Genomic DNA, 20,196 nt, shown 5'->3' on the forward strand with positions numbered 1-20,196 from the left:
ATGTTTACCCAACAGTGCAGTCAAACCCACAGTTTAACCTCTAGGTCACCAGAAAACCAAAACAATGACCTGAAAGGCACTATAAAGCTCCTCAGAGCTCAGGGGAAATACAGAGTCTTTGATAACCTTCTGTGGGTTTGTCATTACTAGCGACCCACTTTGCATCTAAGTAATCATGTGATCTATTGTTAATATCAAAATACTGATTATAGCCACTTTAAAGATGCTGTGTCTTTCAATTCTGAATGGGCTTTGTGGACATAGGATACATCATCAGGATACACATAGGCTCATTCAGTGTTGTCATTTATAAATGACAATTAAAAAATGTATGTATGGTGCTTTCAAAGTACATGATTTAAAAAATATATTAGTGCTTCTCCCAAATTACAGTACAGTACAGTTGTTCTTTGTGTGTTTTTATGTAAAATTCTATAAAGCACCAAAACAGAAGATGGCCTTCAGGGATAAAAGGGACTCAGGGATGAACAAAGATGGGAATGGGCAAGGATAGAATAAAATAATTGCCACAAATAAGGAGAAGGGCAAGGAAATGAAAACCAAAGAAAAAAAAATAGAACACTAACTGAAGGAAACAGAGGAGGCCTGTAAGCTTAGGAAGGAAGAAAATAATTCAAATTCAAAGCTAATGGAGAAATGAAAAGGAGGGAACAAAAAGGAAAATAAGGATTAGTGGAGGAGCGAGGGCATTTTTTTTTTTTACAAAATGTCGGATTGATGCTTTGATATTGGGAAATTGGGAAGTCAAAGGGAGGAGGAGAGGAAAGAACTGGAAGATTCCAGCTGGTCCTCTTATCTTCAATTCCCTCCCTCCCTCCTTCCTTCACTCCCTCCTTCCCTCGTTTCCTCTCCATCCCTCTGCAGGATAACAGTGTCAGATGGAACCGGACTCACAGGGAGACGAAGATCTAAGGAAACTGTCGTTCTTAGTTCTGCATTGGAGATGACTTGTGACACACGCGCACACACACACGCACACATACACACACTCACTGACGTTCCTCGGTGGGTGTCGGTGACGACATCACAGGGTCGACGCACTAACACAGCATGTGGCCAGAGAAATTAGGTCAGAGCAAACTATGACACACACACATACATACATATGCGCGCACACACACACACACACACACACACACAGATCAAATGAAATCCACAATCTTGCATCAGGCGTTCTCGGCAGGAAACTAGCAAAATGTTTTATGTTTCTGACGTGATTAAGGTAATTTCAGGGAACTGTGATTATGTGTGTGTGTGTGTGTGTGTGTGTGTGTGTGTGTGTGTGTAAGTGTGTGTCTGTAAGTTAGTGCATGTGTGAAAAAAGGCTAATTTGCATGCATGTTAACAGTACTTGCAAACCTGTCTGTCTCATGTCTATATCTGTCTGCAGATGAAATTCGCACACGTGTATGTCTGAGTTTCCTGTGTCTCTGTGTGTGCGTGAGCATACACTCTCACATTATGTATGACTGTGTGTGTGTGTCACAGTGATAATTAAAATATCAGTCAGAGAGTTTCACAGGAGTGAATCTGTGGGGCAGTGCCACAGAGGAGTTCAGCTATTCCTGAGACATCAAACTACACATTTTCACTTCCTTCATCTTGGCTCCTGTGAGCCTCTTAATAAACTCATCTTCACCCCCATCTAAAGAAACCCTCCACTCCCAGCACATCAATTAAAGAAGCAAAGCCCGGCTCAGTGTCTTGGATCTGTAACTTAATCTTAAATATTCCATATTGAAATCCAGTCTCCTTTGAGAAATTGTAAATTGAATATATTTGTCTCCCAGATTACGTCTGAGAAATCTTTTCAATGTGGTCTGATTGTTTTCTCTGTGTATAGGCCATTATGTAGAGTAATGCTCCTAAATTTATGGATTTAAATTTGTTTATCTTAGCCAGTTAAATCGATATTTGTGCATGATGATCTCATCCCACGGGCAGAATCAAGCCTGATCTGTAATATTATTGTAAATGTACAAGGGAAAAATGTTAAATTAGTTTTATACTCTGTCAAGCTGAATGGTATTCTATCAGCTGACCTGGAGCTACAACAGGGCCTCCATGGGAAGGCAAAGGGAAGGGAAAAAAAATTTATTAAGGTTGTGTTAGTGTAATCGAAAGCACAGCTGATCATAACCACTTATATTAACACTTGTTTCCCAGATGCATAACCACACTCTTAAGTCAGCAGCTGCAGTTGCTCATGGATAGCTAACTACAGCTATACTTTTACTGTTTGGTTTACTGTCAGTGCTCTAATCAGCCTAATTTCCAGCAACAGCAGGCAGCTATTTACAGCAGAAAAACTCTAAAATTCACCTGCAAATGGCAGACAGTCAAAATTAGCAAGCAGCTGGTGAACATAGTGGAGCAATTAGCAGCTAAAGAGCCAGGTATTTCACCCAGCAGCTGGTGGTGACCAAAAACAAAGCTAAAAAGGGTAAATATTGGCCTTACATTTGTCAAGTGTCCAGCATGCGTCAAAATGAATGCTAATGTTGCTTCATGTCTGCTGAATAGGCAACTAATTGCCTATTTAAGTTCACCATATCAACTTTATTAAATGATAATATGTCAATGTGGTGTTTACAGCTTGTTGCACTTCTCCCAAGCGGCCAAAAATCAATTAATTTTAAACAATAAGCCTGGCCACATTAACAATATGAGGTTCCCTTTTCAGCCAGTAATGAGAATTGTCCACATATCCAAATAGAAAAATACATAAATAATAATAAATGCTAATGTTTATTTCTTTTTATGTAGGTTATATTTGCATATAGATGATTTTATTTAATTACAACAGGATTTCTGATGGTACGAATCGTATGTGTAAAACTGCTACAGTATTATGACATCTACTAGCAACACGTAACATACAGAGAAGGAGTTCTAATGTCATGTTTGACTCAAACTTTGTTTTTTATTACATTTTATAGTATGAACTTTGAGTGATTATCATCCAATTTGAACTCGTGTGGCAAAAAAAAAAATTATTACAGACAACAGCAACGGGTCTCATACAAGCAATTGCTGTAGTTCTGGAGTCAAAGGCTGTGGGATGAACACAAATATCAAATCAGTGCAATAAAAAGGCAAAAACTAAAAGAGAGAAAATTGAAACAGACGGTAGCTGCAGTTACAAGCACACTTTTTTTCATGATTGAAATAATTCTTCAATTGAAGATTTCGAGTCAACTGTTTACATGGGATGTAATCTAATACATTCTGGTATTTACATGCGCTGACACATTTAATCAGAACAGCTGTGTGACATGTGCAAAAGTGATGAATACATCAGGGTGATATGTCAAAATGTTCCTACCAGCCACCGTCAGCCCCAGAACGGAGGGGGGGGGGCTTAGCAAGACTCAGCAGCTAGACATTTCTCCCCTCTCTATTTAGGAGTAGCTGAGATTGTCACTAGAATGAGAATAACTGGTCCACCATAAGTCAGTCCACCTTAAGTGAAGTGGTCAGGTTAGGCTAACCCATTGCTGTTAACTTCTGAGCTCACCTCCTTCACTTTAATCAGGTGGAAAGCAGGACATGGGAACTTGGCTTCGGTCTTGAGAAGTTGCAGCATTTATTCACTGACAAATAGCCTAAACTGTACTGCACTGCTACGTTCACAGCTGCTAACTTCACACACACTCTCTCTCTCTACTGTCACGTCACCTAATGTTATCCCCACGTGGGTCAAACATGTGCAGAAAGAACATGTTTATTCCAACCAGAGAGAAACAATCGGATTTAGTGTTTACATGGTTATTAGGCGCTAATATTTTCCTATTGAACAGATTATCAAAGGTTTACACAACCCTCTCGACCTGATTGAAAATTCCTTCTGATCAGGTTAGATCGGGCCTGTCTCTTCCAATTGAGTTGGTTACATAAGGCATTTTTATTCTGACTGGGCTATTATTCTGATTATTAGTGGAATATTAGGGTCCATGTAAACGTAGCCAGTGTTGGACAAAGGCAGCTCTAAATTTGCTCAAGAGAGAACCTGCTCTGTACAATACAAACCTGATTCATCTAAAAATGTACTCGGAAGGCTTCATGCAGAGCGGTGAATGGCTCCACTGTTAACTTTTTTGTTTGCACTGTACCTCAGTCTGAGAGAGGAAGGAGCAAGTGACATTCTGCATGTTGCGACTGGACTTCATAGGCTTTTCAAATTGACCTCTGATGTCGTACTGGCCTGGACCAGGAACTCCCTGATGGGAAACAGAGAGACAGAGAGAAGGGTAAATACAAGGTAATAGTTGTACTGGGATGGGAAGTGCTCTGGTAATATCAGTATTCATTCAATTGTGTCAATTATAGGAAAAGGAGAGGAGTTGTTTTGAGTCCAAAAGATGAATTTCTTACCTGCTCTTGAGGTAAATGAAAAGCACACGGGAAAAGACTATTAGAGGGAACTAAGTGATGAGGGAAATGTGCTGCAATGTAAAAGAAAATGACTAAGGTGCTGTTGAAAACACGCAGGTAAAGAGCTCTGAAAGCCTTTTTACGTCTTTATTCTGCACTGAAGTCATCTGTGCTGAAGAAAAGATAGACAGACAGGAAGAGAGACTCTATACGTGTGCACATTTGCTCTTTTCATAGTCTGGAAACAAACACGTCAACTCAAGACTACTGCACCATTTTAGTGCAGTAATTACAGTAACTAGCATACCAGCTAACAACACCTCACACTAATAGAGATGCTGACAGTGAGAGGTGAGGAAACAAACATACATTTCCAAACTCCCTAGTGCAGAGCCAGCAAATTTTTTTATTTGTGGTAAACCCACTGGCTTGTTGGGCCAGAGTGTGCAGTTAAACAACATGGATTTCTGTGGAGATTGTTAGCAGTTACATAATCTTAAAGGGAACAGTGGTGAATTTCAGCACAATATGTCCTCCCTATGCCTTAAGACAGCTCAATTTTTATTCATGAACATAGTTTCTTGTCCTCAGAATATGATATCTCACATACTGACATATATATATATAAGTAAAGCTGTTACTGAGAATGCTTTTTGCAGGGTAAAATGTTCTCTGGAGTAAAGATGCTTGACACATAGAGCAAAAACACGCCTTTTTTGTGACATCTGAGGCCAATATCTCTCGACATCTTTAGCCTGTGCACCTTTTCTTTGCCATTCAGAAAATTTTGAGCTACAGAGTCACTCTGTGGCTAGAAAAAGACAGTCTTTGGAACTCCTAAATGGGCACTCCACCGAGTCTACTTGTCATGGCGAGTATGACTCAGTCTGTTAAAGCTGTTGTTTAATATATTCGACGGTTGTGGAGGGAGCTTTCTTAAATTAAATAAATTGACTTGGGCTTGCATCCCAACTATTTTTAACAGAAAGCCTGTGTTACAAACTGAGACTGTGGAGTTTGAAAGATGTGGGTAATTAACCAAGCAGGGAAGGTCCAATGAAAGAGCTATCTAGTTGGATTGTGGGAAGCGTAAGATCCAGTATTTTTGGACTTCAAGTCAAAGTATTATTTTTGATAATTCTTTTCTAAATCTGTATCTCGCTAGTCCCTCGACTTTACAGAAGTGTAATACTTAATCATGGGAGTACCCTTTTAAAACAACTCTTGGACACATCAAAAAAATCCTGAATAGGTCAAATATTTTCTTTCCATCAGCCGTGAGGACACAGCAGATCTCCAGGATTGGTTGAGTTCACCCCATCATTGCAAAATGCAAATAAAGTATAATTATGACACATTTAACTGAACTTATTTGACATTTGTTTGTAGATTTTTAAGGTAGAAAATCTAAGATCTAGTGTAAAGCAGTAGTGCTAAGTTTTTCTCCCCTCTATTTCCCCTTTGGCGGTGGTGTTGCCTCCCCATTCCTAAAAATAACAAGTGGTGCAAACATAACAACATCATCCATGATAATGTTAGCATGGAATTCACAACATTTTTAAGATAAGCTGACAAGTGAACTTCATATTTACACTATAATATCAAGCATTACAGTGGTACAATCCCAACTGTTATTTTCTTTTGATTGCAGAAATACACACAGTAATGGCTTCTTAAAGTGGTTTGCTCAGTCGTTGCCCTTGCCATGTCAGAATGTCTATTTAATGGGAAAATCCTACACATAGACTCTCAAACTCTATGGGACACCAGCAGCCCCAAGCCATTTGAGCCAGACTGTCTGCTGATCTCTAGGAAGTAAAGGTGTTTGTCCTGAGTGTCCCCACTGCGGGTAATGACCCATCTGGTCACTGTATGTGTGTGTGTGCGTGTGTTTGTGTATGTGGGAATACATGTGAGTTGAGGTGTCAGGTACTAATGATGACGGATGGAGGCGCAGCCATCATGGTAGGGGGTCCAAGTACAGCATGGTGCACTCACACACACACAAACACTCACACAGAGGGCAAAGTTGTTCAAAGTCACAGGATAAATTATTGAAAGGATAACATTCTTAGTGAGTCTGTCTCTCAATAAATCACTCCAAAATGTCTAATGTATAATAAACTGTGCATTGTATTGAGATGCTTAATGTGGTAGTACTTCTATCTGAACCTAACAGCAGTTAACAAACAACCAAGTGAACAAATAAATAAGATAAAATCTAAAAGATAGTTGGCAGAGCAAGATGTTCAAGGAAAGAGAGGACAAACGGAGAGAAAGGCGTAGGTGCAAGTCTTAAACATCTGGGATACATTCACCTCACTCTCCACAAATTCAGTCCCACGTTTTTCAGACTCTGCCTCACCCACTCTACCCCACCGACCAGAGAAATAAGGCATCACAAAGTACTATTCTTTTTTTATTATTATTATTTTCAGGCTTTTTGCCTTTATTTGACAGACAGTGTAGAGACAGGAAGCTGGGGAGAGAGAGACGGGGGTAAGTTTTTTTTTTTTTCAGGCTGTTTGCCTTTATTTGACAGACAGTGTAGAGACAGGAAACTAGGGAGAGAGTGAGGAGGGGGTAAATGTTATTCTTTTTTTTCAGGCTTCATGCCTTTATTTGACAGACAGTGTAGAGGCAACAAGCTAGGGAGAGAGCAGGGGGTATGACATGCAACACGGGTCCCACGGCCAGGAGTCAAACCGTGGCCGTTGTGGTTATGTGGTAGGAGCCTTAACCGTCAGGCCACCAGGGCGCCCATCACAAAGTATTATTCTGCCAGCACACTCAAGTTCATATGCAGGTGAGTAACTCCCCTCCACTCAACCGGCTCCAATGTATCAATGTGTGTGTGTTTGTGCACGTATGTGTGGTTGGCAGGCTGTGGTTAAAGCTTATGTTCTACTGCCCTCTAAGGGCGAATTGAAAAACTGACAAACCATAATCAGAGAGGGAGGGGGGTTGAATTATTTCATTTCTAATCAACTGCACTTGAATAAATCCAGACTAAATCCAAAGCACTTAGTTTGACTCTCTTCTCACTGTAAGTCACGGTGCTCTATTATGACTCATTCTCAATCTGCAGTATTCAAAGTCCTATTGTGTTAAGAATTCATCTAAATCAAAGTGCTGTGAAGAATGTGGACAAGCTGTTTAACTGCTAAAGAAATGTAGTCCCTTCTTAAGCATTTAAAACTCCTGAAACATGTCAAGGCATTGCAAGCTCATTAGTATTTTGAAGTGATTACAACAACATTATAAATTATGTTAAATGTGTATAAAAGTGTTAAAGGTTAAAGGCTTCAGTAACTGCACTGGGAGAAGTAGTGCACTAAGTCTAATTTATTCATAATGTGGTTATTATGACTTTCACACAATAAAATACTCTAAGATTATTGTTTTTACATCTGTTTTACAACTGTAGGGATCTTTATATGATGCAGGGTCTCCTGTATGAACTGCTAATAAGGTAAATTTCTATACTCTTACGATCCAATACCCCAAGATTAATAAAGTGAAAAATTTCAATATACAACTTACTAAGTTATTTTTTTAGTTTTTAGAGAAGAAAATATTTTTGGATGGGCTGTCCAAATAAATTACATGAACAGGAATTTGAGCTGACCTGCCTCCATGATTATTAATGCAAGACTGTGCAACTTTTGAAAGAGGGAAAAACAAACATTAAATTTTTCCTACAAATGAAAACAGTAAGCCAAAAAAATTCACCCTTAATCAATTCAATACACTCAGGGTTTTTCTGCTACAGCTTTACGTTGTCCACTAGCATATGATGGCTAAGGATAATTGATGTTAGCTATCTTTAGATAGATAGTGTTGTATAACGGACATTAGTGAGTCAGTTGCTGACTTTATGACTCTTCTCCTCCTGTACTGCTGCCAGTACACTATGTTTTGTTTACCACTGTCATGTAATTTTCACTTGTGGCCATAATGGCCGCTGTTCAACAAAATTTACATAGGCTCACTTTAAAAGAGTAAGGCCCGCTGCATAGTTTGGTAATCTCACACACACACGCAAACCTCCTTAATTACGTAGATGAGATGGAGTGCAGTTTGATGCAGGGACCAAGCAAAGCCCATATGTTCCCTACTGAGTAGAGCTTGATACTGAATCTCAGCCCTGTGGAGATCTTATCTCTTTTAGTTCTCATTTACACAAACCTAGCATACATAGCTCCACATGGACACAAACACCCGCAAGCACAAACACATACTTGCCTTCTTTTCCTCTTGCTTGGGCACCAGTTCATGGTAACGAGGGATGATAAGCTCAGCTCTGCCATTCTGCTCTTTTTGAAGGTTCACATTCACATAGTGTGTTTCTGGGACTCTGAGGCGGACAGAGACAATGACAATGACAACAGAGACACAGAACAAGCAGAAGAGATAAAAAAAAAAAAAAAAAGAAAGCAGTGTTTTTTAAAGACATACAAAGCAAAGAAGACGAAAGAAGGAGGAATGGGAAGATACAATATATTGAGAGATTGGAAGAGAGATGAGTAAATGGAAAAGTAAATAGAAAGAGATAAACAAAGCAAAGACAGATGGGAGTAGAGGACGAAAGAGAGTTAGAATGAACAAGAGAGGGAGGAGTGAAGGGGAGAAAAGAAGATGAGACTGAAATAACAGGTTTGCAAGCAACTGTAAGGGGATTAAAGACAGCAGTTTTAACTCAATCAAAAATCAGATTGTATTACAGACATGTTTGTGTGGAAAGGTGAATGTCTGCCTGCCTTTGTGTGAATTATTTCTCACATGTAGACCTTTGCTTCTATTGCTCAGTCAATTCCTTTATGAATAGCAGAGCTGGGTGTGTGCCCACCAATCTAGAGGTGCTTAATAAGGCCCATCCACCATAGCAATCAATAGAATCACCATGTAAGAAATGTCAAATGTAATGCCCTGGCTGGAGGATTAAAGCAATATTTCCCTTTGGTGGAACCGCTTCTCTGTTCAAAACACATTTCTGTAATGGTGCAGACACACTGGATCCGTTGACAGATGTCAAATCGACGGATCCCATTCATTTTCTATAGAGAGCAGGAGTATCTGAATTTGCATAACCATGACTCAACCTCAACTTTATGCAAATGAGGTCCGTCCAGCGCAACGCGGGCGGCTCGTGATACTCAGATGAAACTATGAAAGAGAGCAGTGCTGATCAAATATGAATCAAGATTCTGTTACATATTTTAGTGTACTGTTTAACTGTCAAGCCAAAACCAAGCACCGCCCAACTTGTAGTACATCTGTACACCTTACGTATTCTGCGTCCGTTTGGAACGTTGGTTGTGCACGTCCTCGTGTCCGCAAGATGCAATACACACATGAATGGTGGGGGCAGTGTAGGGGCAGTATGGGGACTTGACAGGGTCAGGGGTCAGTAGGCACCAAAGCAGCAACAACAATGGCGTAAAGTTTTGACAACAAATTAATAGACCAAATCCGCAATTACCCGCATCTGTGAAATGTGTCATTGCCGCTGCACAGCGACAAATAGAGTTTTTTGGCGGATTTTACATCATGCAAATCCAAAAGTTCTTTTTATACCTGTAGTACTCTGGTGTGCCCTCTAGTGGAATCATCCAGTAACACACAAAGTACATAGGCAAGTATGTGAGTAATTACGTTCACAACGCAGCTGGTTGTTTATATGAACATATGGTTAAAAAGTAAAGTTTAAAAGTATATATCTCCAGCCTTAGGCCTCAAGAGCAGTGAACTTCTAAGATTTGATGCCCTAGAGTATCTAATCAAACCAACTGTTTGGCTCTTTGTTCCTGCTTCAAAATGTGAATTTGTGAGGGTTTTGCAAACACATGCATCAATAGATATCCATCAATATCTCAACATCAAAGTTGATGCTACATACCTGTTTAGTTAGCAAAGCTCCTAAGGTGACTGCTAACTTCAGCAGTTCTTAAAGTGGACTTTAATGCTAACAAGTATGTAGTTTGACAGAGATTTCCCCAACATCATTCCCAAACAGATATATTACATTTACATTTTGCTTTTTTTGTCTGTATTTTACAAATTCAAAGTAAGTGCATGATGTGTCCACAGATCATCAGAACTTACTAAATTGGCATGTGGCAGTTTATTTTACTACACTTTTTAAATATTTAAAATGTTCTGATGATGATGAAATATCGCTTCAAACCCAGTTCACCTGAGTTTACCTCAATTAAACTCTCCATTTCTGCAGTCGCCAGTGATGTCATAACTGCCTTTTGATTACTTTAATAGTAATAAAATACTGTATTACATCAGCCGTCATTGTTTATTTTGTTCAAATGGTTTTTAAACCATTTGAACAAAATAGAGACAAAACAGAGAAATATTAATTTTAAAAATATTAATATTAATTTTAAAAATCTTAAAACTGAAAGTGAGAGTTTTAGAGTAATAGTTCAGATGTTTGGGAAAAATGCTTATTTGCTTTCTTGACGAGAGTTACATGAGAAGATCAATACCACTTTCCCAGCTGAGCGAGGTAGCAAACGTCTCATCTACCTCTTAGCAAGAGAGCGAATGAGTGTATTTCCCAAAATGTGAATTGCTTTAACATGTTCTCAGGCCACTGTTATGCCAGGATGAGCAATGTTGTTGTTTGTTCATTATGCCAGTGGTTCTAAATACATGATACTCACATCTCATTGTAGTATTGTCCTGGACCTGGCCCCTCCTTCACAGTCACCACATCTCTCCTCTCTGTCATGTTGCCAAAGTGGACACCTTTATACTTCTGTGCAGAACTCCTCTCTAACTAGAGATAGAGAAAGAGTAAGAGAGGGAAGAGACAGACACCAAGAGCGGAGGTGAGGAGTCGGTGAAAGAAAGGATTGGCCATGGAGAAAGAATGAGAGAAAGAAGATGAGGAAGGAAGAGGGAGAGAGCAAGATAACAAGAGGATAAATGGATGAACAAAGAAGGAGAAAATAGCATTGACTCATTCACACTAAAGTGGTTTCTCTTCCAGCCAGAGCTCATGAAGTTGGGGCTGAATGAAATGTGAAGTTCAGCCAAATGCCAGAGTATGTCAGAGATCTAGGGGAGACCCTCCGTCTTTGCTTATCTCTCTCTCTTTTACTGCCTGATTTCCTTTGCCTCCGGCTTTTCAGATAGGAATGGTCCACTCTGCAGCTTAACAACTAGGGGAGGCTACGTCTTGAAATGAGCTGGCCAGCTATAGCCAAACACATTTTAAAGATACAATGTGGGAGATGCCAATGATTGCAAATGAACTGAATAGAAAGAAAAATAAATAAAACAAGACCACAGGGTTTTGGATTCTTACACAAATCATCAGGTCAAGTTTTACATCAATATGACTAGTCAAGTAAGTAGATTTTCACAGTGGGCTTCCACTTAACAGTGGGGTTCCCAAATTACTTAAATTCATGTTCCTGACACTCCTTGTCTGTCAAATTTGAAAACACCTGTGCTAAAATGAAACAGACATGTAAGGAAAAAACTTATTGAATCAAAATTCAAAGTATCTAAAGTTCTTCTGTCTCTTTTCTAACTTTTTGCTTGACCCAGCTGTCTGTTTCTACTCTGTGAGACAGGTTTTGGGAGAACTGGCAGAGAGTCTCAAAAAGTTTCAAACTCCATGTGGGGCCTGTCTCCTTATCTCAACTTCAGCAGTGACTGTAGGCCAAGATCTAAGGTTCTATCCCCTGTGATCCACCAATCCAGTTTTGAGAAAGAGAGATAGGAAACAAGGATGTTCAGATGCTTGAAGTTAAAAAGAAAAACATAACTGTTCTACATTGCATGCAGACACATACAAGTACTGTGATGGTATCACGGCTGGCATTGAGTTCAGAGGCACAAAGTGCCTATTTATGTCAAGGAGAGCTTTTAAAGGCAAAACATAAACACAGCTAGTGGCTATAAACATATTTATTCAGCTTTGATAGAAGGGAATGACAGCTTATTTATTATTTAAATGAGAATTTAAAAAAGTCAACCAGAAATAAAAGTTTTTGGTTGTAGGGTCCTGTGTGGGCAGGATCCCGCAGGCTGAAATTGCTGGTGTGCTTTCCACAAACATATACACAGCACAGCATGGGTCTGAATCTCATTCAGGTCCAGTTGGAAGGACAATCATGACCACATATCCATTTCCATCACAGGACAAATTCTGTGTAGAGACTGACCAGTACTTGATTTCCGGGGCTAGTATTGCACAGTGTTTTACAGATAAAAATGAAATTATTATTCATTTTAGACTCTGCGACAAAGTCTGTTGATTAAAAAAAAGCTTTGTGACTAACAAGATATACAGAAAGGTGGCAAATTTGAAGAAAAACATGAATAAATAAGTGAGGAAATATAATAAATATAGATGTTCCTCCACCATCATCAAAGCACCAAATGAGGGAATATCTTTTGGAAGAATAGTGTTCACGTCAGTAGGTTTCCAGAGACTTGTAGCTGTTCTGTCAGCTTGTGGTGGCTTAACACCTTACTTAAACAAAGTAAGTCGAATCTGTCACCTATCTGTGCCTGCTCTCTCTTTGAATTCAGAGTCAGCGCTTCTGGCATGCATATTATAATTATACATTATAATTACATATAATTTACACATACTGAGTAAAAGTAGAACTGCACAAATATGGACTTATATATAGCTCTCTCTCCTCTCATTTCCTGTCATCTATATGCTACCACCTCTCTAATAAATGCGTAAAAAATTAAATACATAGTTTCTTGAATAGGCTTTGGTGAGGGAGTTGCTGCTGTTGTCTCCACTTGTATGATCTGTCATAACTAACGGTTAGCTCTTTGATTGGCCAGTCAGAGAGTGCTGCATTGTTAGCCTTTCAGTTTTCACTTTCTAAAATCTCATATTACAGAGTCTGAACTAGCAAACTATCTCATGATCATGTTTCTAAATAATTAAAAGTGCTTTGTACTGCATTATGTTGTTTTCACATATCAGCCAACATATATGTCTATACCAATATATCTGTGACATGTCTGGCCAATGATATCACTACTCCACCACTCTGTTTCTAATTATGTGTACTAAGTTGTAAGTATCAGTCTATGCTGCAAAGTAATTGTTAGGTCAATACAGACTTGAAACATAAATGTATGGTGGCTGGATAAAACCAATTAAGATGTTTTTGTTTTTCTCAATAACATTCAGACAGAAAACAAAGTTATTCTGCTTTCATTTCCGTCTGATGTCTTATCATTCAAAGGTTGCCACGGCCACTTTGAAGTTACGTCCTCAGACAACCACTTAATTCCGCCTCTCTGCACTTTTGAACTCAGTTGGAGCGAAGGGAAGTGTTTGAGTTTAACGCAACGAGTGTGTCAGACACAGAGACAGAAGGGAGCAGACAGACAGAAACGGAGGCTGAACTTTCAAAGGGAGAGCAACAGAAGTTGAGACGGGAAAAAAAGAGCTGTGGATGGATGCACTGCTGATAGCCCTAAATCACAGCGCGCCTCTGTGCCTGCGCGAGTGTGTTGACACAACCTCGGCCAACACTCAAGGACGCTGTTGACTTCCTCTGGTCATTAACAGATGAAAAATGACTTAATTGAGAGCCAGACCAGCAGGCGTGTGCATTATTTTAAGTGAATATTGTAATATAGCTTGAAGAATAATTACTAATGGCTCTCTTTGTTGGCATGTAAAATGGATGAGCATTGGTGCGCTGTGGCTTTTTTAAAGTGGAGCTGCATTCATTAGCTATGGAAATGGGTTTTGGGCCAACAGAATGTGGGGGGAGGGTGGGGTGGGTGGGGAGGGGGGTTTCAGTGGTGCATTAGATCTGCCTAACACTAATGGACCTCGCCTCACGGGCAGAGTAAGTACACTCAGACACACACTCGCACAGACTAATGAAAGCACACATGCGTGCACAAATGAACACTTCACATTCTCTGATGGATGTACATTCAAACTTCAACATGAGTGTATGCGCATGTATGTGTGTGTGTGTGTGTGTGTGCATTCATCCTTACCAGTAGTGGATTGTAGTAGGCTGGCCCCAGGGTTGTGTCCCTGGGTGGAGGCTGTTGCTTGTGGAGCACACCCAGGGTGTCCTCCTCATAGCCATAGGCCTGGCCCGGGGAAGGAATGGATGGGATATGTGACTGACGAACCAGCCGGAGACTTTTAGCCTCCAGCCACTGCGCGGAGAGAAATAAAGCAGCGGAAAGAAAGGGAGAGCGGGGGAGAGAAGTCAGGGTTTGTGATGGTGAGGATGCCCTGGCTTACAAAGTAGCTGAGCATTGCCTGGGGCCAATATAGTGTGAGACCAAGGGAGGGACAGAGAAAGAGAGAGAAGGAGCAAGAGGGGAGGTGTTGTGTGTGTGTGTGTGTGTGTGTGTGGTGTCATGCAGATAATTACAGCTAGCATAGAAGGAGGAGAGTGTGAGCATAAGCTCTATGGGGAATCCTTCTAAAGATTGGTCAGGTCTAGAGGTGAATGTTTTTAAATTCTTCCAAATTCTTTGAATTAAGTGAGCTATCGGTGTAGATGAGATAAAAGCCCTGAGCTCAGTATTAACTCAAAGCTTATCTATGTGTGTATACTCGGGACATAAATTTAACATAGCAGGCGAACACAGAGAGCAACTCAATATCGTCTGTGAGTTCACTGCAAGGTTGAACTTCATATATGTTTCACTGCGGATGAAGCTAGAGGCTAGTGGACGGGCTACACTATCGAAGATTCAACATCTTTTCTCCAAAGTTCATATATCATGTGATGTATTTTGTGAGTTCAGTGATAAAATAATTTGCTTGCTTAATACTGGAGGTGGTTTGTCTTAAACTCTCCTGAGACATTATCTTTCACACCAAACAAAAGGGTGGGTTCACTGCACTAAATGTAAATTTACAAAGCTACAAGGCTGTTGTATCTGTTGAATTTGATTCATGGCGACAATAAAACTGTCAGGAGCGCTCGCCAAAATCTACTTGTTTACGGACACCTCGCACAAAAAGGTGAGCAAAGTTTCTTGGGCTTTCAAAGAACTGTGGTGAAATGGACACACGGTTGTCTTCGGTCTTTAGTCAGACTATGACAGAATGAGGTCTGACTCTGCAGCTGTTTATGCTTCTCAGAATATTAAGATTCACCCTTATAAAACTTTTCTTACACTGTAACAGCGGCATAAAGAAAAACAGTACAAGTCAGAAAACTAGCTCATCGTCCCTGTGCTTATCATCCTATTGATTATTTTGAACTTGTTTCTGAGTCTGTTGCATATTATACATGACTGATACACATACACAAGGGGTTTTACATTGCAAAATGTGATATAATGACATATTTACTTTGAGAAGATACAAGAATTCATTTGTTTCTGCTGGCATGTTCAAATTATGCATTACTGAATATGATACATTTTCAAATGTTACAGCAAATACAGCAGATTGTATTCTTTTTATAAAAACAGGAGAGAAGTAACTGTTTTGACCAAAGTCTAGATAAACTGTTTCCTACAAAGTTTTAAAATAGCAGCCTGTAATCCCCATAGATTGGTGTTTAGCGGTCTGCAGATGGCAGAACTGACAAAGATAAGGGCCAAGGTACTGGCAAGGTACTGTCTGCAAGCATTGGCAGTCGCTACATTTGGAGGAGGCACTGTTATTCATATTGTTTGTTTCACGAATGGCACAGATACAGCACATCGCAGTACACAGTGCTGAGGAGAGTTTTACATGTTATGTTTTTTTTTTATTGTTTATGTGAAAATAAAAGTCGTGTAGTGCTGGCAGGACTGGAGGCTGGAGAGATCGGAGAGAGATGGCTGAACTTCCACCAGCAAAGAGGGATATTTGGGTTACGAAGATGATAACACATGGGACAAAAGCATGTGTTTGTAGAGAGTAGAGAAAGGCACAGTAAACAACTAAAAAACCACATCTATCTTGATGTTTTGTTCAACCTCATCGGGTTGAATTAAAGAGCAGTTTTCCATATAGACAACATACAACAGCAACTCATAATAATAAATAAATAATCGTCAGTCACTTTTCACTGCTCATTTGCTTTGTCCTCATTCACCCAAATGCCTACCATTTTCCTGCCGAGCTTCTGAGACTGTCCTGCATCACCAGTCATGGCCCTGAGCGTGTTTCCTGAGGATGGCAGCACATTGTAGGCCCCGGGGCCCGGAACCTCTGACACAACCTTCTCAAAACGCTTGGAACGGTTTTGAAGACTACGGCCACCGTGAACGTTTTGCTGAAGAGACAAGGAGGGTTCAACAGAAAGACAAGCAGAGGGAGAAAGAATGAGATTAGAAAAAAGAAATGTTATTCAGCATCAATATATAAACAGTATTATATATATATATATATATATATATATATATATATATATATATATCTTTCTCTTGGTGTTACCCAAACAATCTCCCAATGACCATTATTACATAATACATTTCCGCTATTGATATATTTTGTGATATATGGGTGTAACAGGGAATAACTAATAACTTCAGATCAAGTGCCACCCAACTCAGTGACTCTCAGGTCAGCAGTTCTTGCCTTCCTGATGTGTGAATAACTGTCTTTATCATGCCGTACCTTAGCAGGTGAGTCGTCATACTGTCCAGGTCCTGGCATCCTTTCACTGGGCACACTGAATAGTGCCGGTCTGTTGGTCAAGGACAAGAAAGGAGCATAGCCATCTAGGGAGAAAAAAATAATTTATTTAGTTACACTGCCAGTAATGCTTTTGTTTCGGCCTCAGCCTAACCAACATAATGCGGCATATAATCACTGAAGTTTTAATGCTGCGTCATATCACTAAAAATTGTAGGCTAAAGAAGGCTGATATATGGTGGGTCGCGCGACTTTTTCAGTTAACACTTCGGCGTAAGGTTTCAGTTGTCTCCGTGGTAACCAGGCGCTAACCTCCAGTCGGCTTGTTTAGTTACATTATATCATACCGACCGGGACTAATTAAACATGGACGGTAGAAGTTATCTAAAGTTACAGACCAAAATATCAATAAGGAAGTTCAGTGAAAACTACAATCTCCATGGCGACGTAAGTAACACTACCCAATCACACTGAGCGACAAAATGTGACGGTGTCCGCGACATAACAAAATTCTCCAGGTGCGCGACATTTGATCTGTCGAAAATACGTTATTTCTGTCAACACTTACCTAAAGTGCCGAGCGACCTACCGCAAATCAGCCTTAACAGGTAGCGTGGGCTTCATTTTCTCAAAGTAGCATTTTCATCTTGAAATGACACTGCAGCATGCTACAGTTTTTCAGTCAAGTCTTGATAGTGGCTAATATCCTACCTGATATTTTAAATTTGCCTCGGGTGACTTGGTACGATCCGGGGCCAACTGTAGATGGGGTTCCACTTGTTCCACTTGTTGTCAAGAGGGTGACTCTTGGAGCGCGTCCATACATTTTTTTTCCCTTAGCTACCCTACTACAAACAAACATTCAAATGAATGAAACTTAATTTGCAGAGGCACCTGCGAGGTTTAGCCCCGAATAGAAGAATAGCTCTCATTTGTATAGCTAAATGTGTTGAGCCACGAGGTTAAAAAGTTCCTTCACTGCTCTCTTCTATGGTGCTGTGTCTTGTCTGGACTCTACGTTACTTTGCGTGCGTCGTTGCATGGATACAACGCGTCGTTACATTCTGAAGTTACAGAGCGACTGGAGTCAGATGCAGAAATAAACTGATCAAATGAGGGTACAAAAACTTATCTCCCTTTTATTATAGTCTATACCACCTACAGTTAACAAATATTCTTGCCATTTTCACTCTTTTTGGTTTTGCGTGAAATTGTGAAATCATCCTGAAATTCATTTGCACCTACTGCAAAATGTTTGAGGCTATTGCATATTAATTTAATGTGCAAACTTTTAAGGCTGAATGTTGTTAAAGTGCAACCACAGCCCAATTCTACCATCTAGTGGATAAATGTGAGAGGCATGCAACCACCCATTTATCTTGTAATGTGGGCCAGTGAGTGTTCATTTAAAAGAAAAATCAACTGAATCCTCATTTTAAGATAAGACTTCATTGTCCCAGAGGGAAATTTGCTTTGGGCTCACGATGACACACAATGCTGAATTTAGAAACATTTAAAAACGTTCACCTCCAGACCTGAAAAGGATTCTCTAGAGAATTTATGCTCACACTCTCCTCCTATGCTAGCTGTATCATCTAAATCTATATCTGCATAACACACACAAACACATACACACACACATTGTCCTAAGTCGCTTTTGGGGACATTACATAGACTTACATTCATTTCCTGGAGACTTACCCCTAACCATAACCACTACTTGCCTAAACCTAACCTTAAGCTTAACTACTGACCTAAAAATCAGCTTTTCCTCAATTGGGAACACAGTTTTGGTCCCCCCCAAAGCCGTCCCCAATCAGTCTTAAGTCTGGTGTGTGTCCCTGTAAGTAGTAGTAAGTCATACTCCACATAGACACACACTCACCCCCACCTTAGGGAAGTTAGTGGAGTCGCTTTAATGCATTTTTAGAGAGATGGCTTCATCGCCTGTTTCCTCATTTTCATGTGATGAGAAAAAGTTCAGCAGCATAGCTTGATTGTTTGCGCAGTAAAGACAACTGTTGCTGCATCTGGCCTTTTTGCGCGACTCTTGTCACCACTCTTGTTATCATTATTTGCAGCCTTGACCTGCTTCCTCTTGCACTATTAGGCTGCCCCACAATATTGTTAAGATTTAGATAATGAGAACTCAGGGGAAAGCCATCCAAGTAACAACTGCCTCTCTGGAATAGCACTGAAATGCATCTTTATTTGAACATCCTGTCAATTATCATAAGCAGGAGGTTTGTCCTGCATGCTGGTATTTGATTTGATTTGACAAATGGTTTTAATTCCCAAAAGGGAAACTTAGTCAAAAACCAAGCATCCAATTACACAACAATAATGATTATGTTACAGAGTGCCTTTAATTAATAACATTATTCTGTGATTGTGATGATTCATGATAACTGTGAGGACAACTAAGAACCGGTGCAATGAATTATAATTTTGATAACATTAAACTCTCATTTATCATAAATTATCTGTTATTCATATGATCAATCTGATAGCCTATTTTTCCTAAAACTTGTAATTCAATTTCTCCCCATTTCTCAGCTTTCAGTCAGGACCATATTCAAAAACTTTATATTGCTCTTTAGAAAACTACATCACTAGCCAATTAGTGAAAGTACTACTAATACCACTGAAAAATCCATGAAGAAGTTATAATAGTCCATAACTTTGCTGTCTTTTCTGAAGAGTGTGTGCAAGCTGAGTTAAGAAAGCATTTTTGATCAGTTTGTTGATTAATTCTCTGGCGACATTTGCCTTGCATGTCATCAAACCATGACAAAAGACAGGGCAGGAAAGGGTATTTCTGCATTAAATGAGCTAATTATCTTGTGAAAACATAACATGGGCTGGGCCTTGTCATAAATTGCCACCAATATTCTATTTCCTTATAGACAACACACAAACAACAGCTTTTTTGAAAAGACAAATAAACCTGTATTTACATGAAAAACAGAATAACACACACAGTTTAAGCCTACACAACTCACTAATATGAGAGACATGGGGTTTATTTAACTACAATTACTGCAAAATCAAATTAATTTGGTTAGCAGTAGTTTGTGTAGTTCTAGATACAGTCACAAGGACTGATACAGGAAATCCTTCCTGCCTAAAGCAATAACTCTCTAAAACACCTCATCTCTACTTGGTCTTTACTGTTCCCATGTAATGTCTTGATA

The 20,196-nt window shown here is 39.7% G+C and overlaps 1 protein-coding gene across 6 annotated transcripts in view; it reads right to left on the reverse strand.

The window, feature by feature from the left end:
• stpg2 (sperm-tail PG-rich repeat containing 2) overlaps nucleotides 1–18,657 on the reverse strand; it is a 59,624-nt gene extending 40,967 nt beyond the window's left edge. The window contains exons 1-7 of one of the 6 annotated variants that reach the window (XM_042420576.1): nucleotides 17,714–18,657; nucleotides 16,985–17,088; nucleotides 16,473–16,640; nucleotides 14,407–14,574; nucleotides 11,073–11,188; nucleotides 8,641–8,752; nucleotides 4,134–4,241 (exon numbers count right to left, since the gene is read on the reverse strand). In XM_042420576.1, the coding sequence (XP_042276510.1) occupies nucleotides 4,134–4,241; nucleotides 8,641–8,752; nucleotides 11,073–11,188; nucleotides 14,407–14,574; nucleotides 16,473–16,640; nucleotides 16,985–17,088; nucleotides 17,714–17,864 (927 nt within the window). In that variant the 5' untranslated portion in view covers nucleotides 17,865–18,657. The other 5 variants (XM_042420578.1, XM_042420581.1, XM_042420579.1 and 2 more) reach the window with 5 other exon arrangements.
• Nucleotides 18,658–20,196: the final 1,539 nt, after the last annotated feature.

The sequence above is a fragment of the Thunnus maccoyii genome, chromosome 9 (assembly GCF_910596095.1).
Source record: "Thunnus maccoyii chromosome 9, fThuMac1.1, whole genome shotgun sequence".
Lineage (NCBI taxonomy): Eukaryota > Metazoa > Chordata > Actinopteri > Scombriformes > Scombridae > Thunnus > Thunnus maccoyii.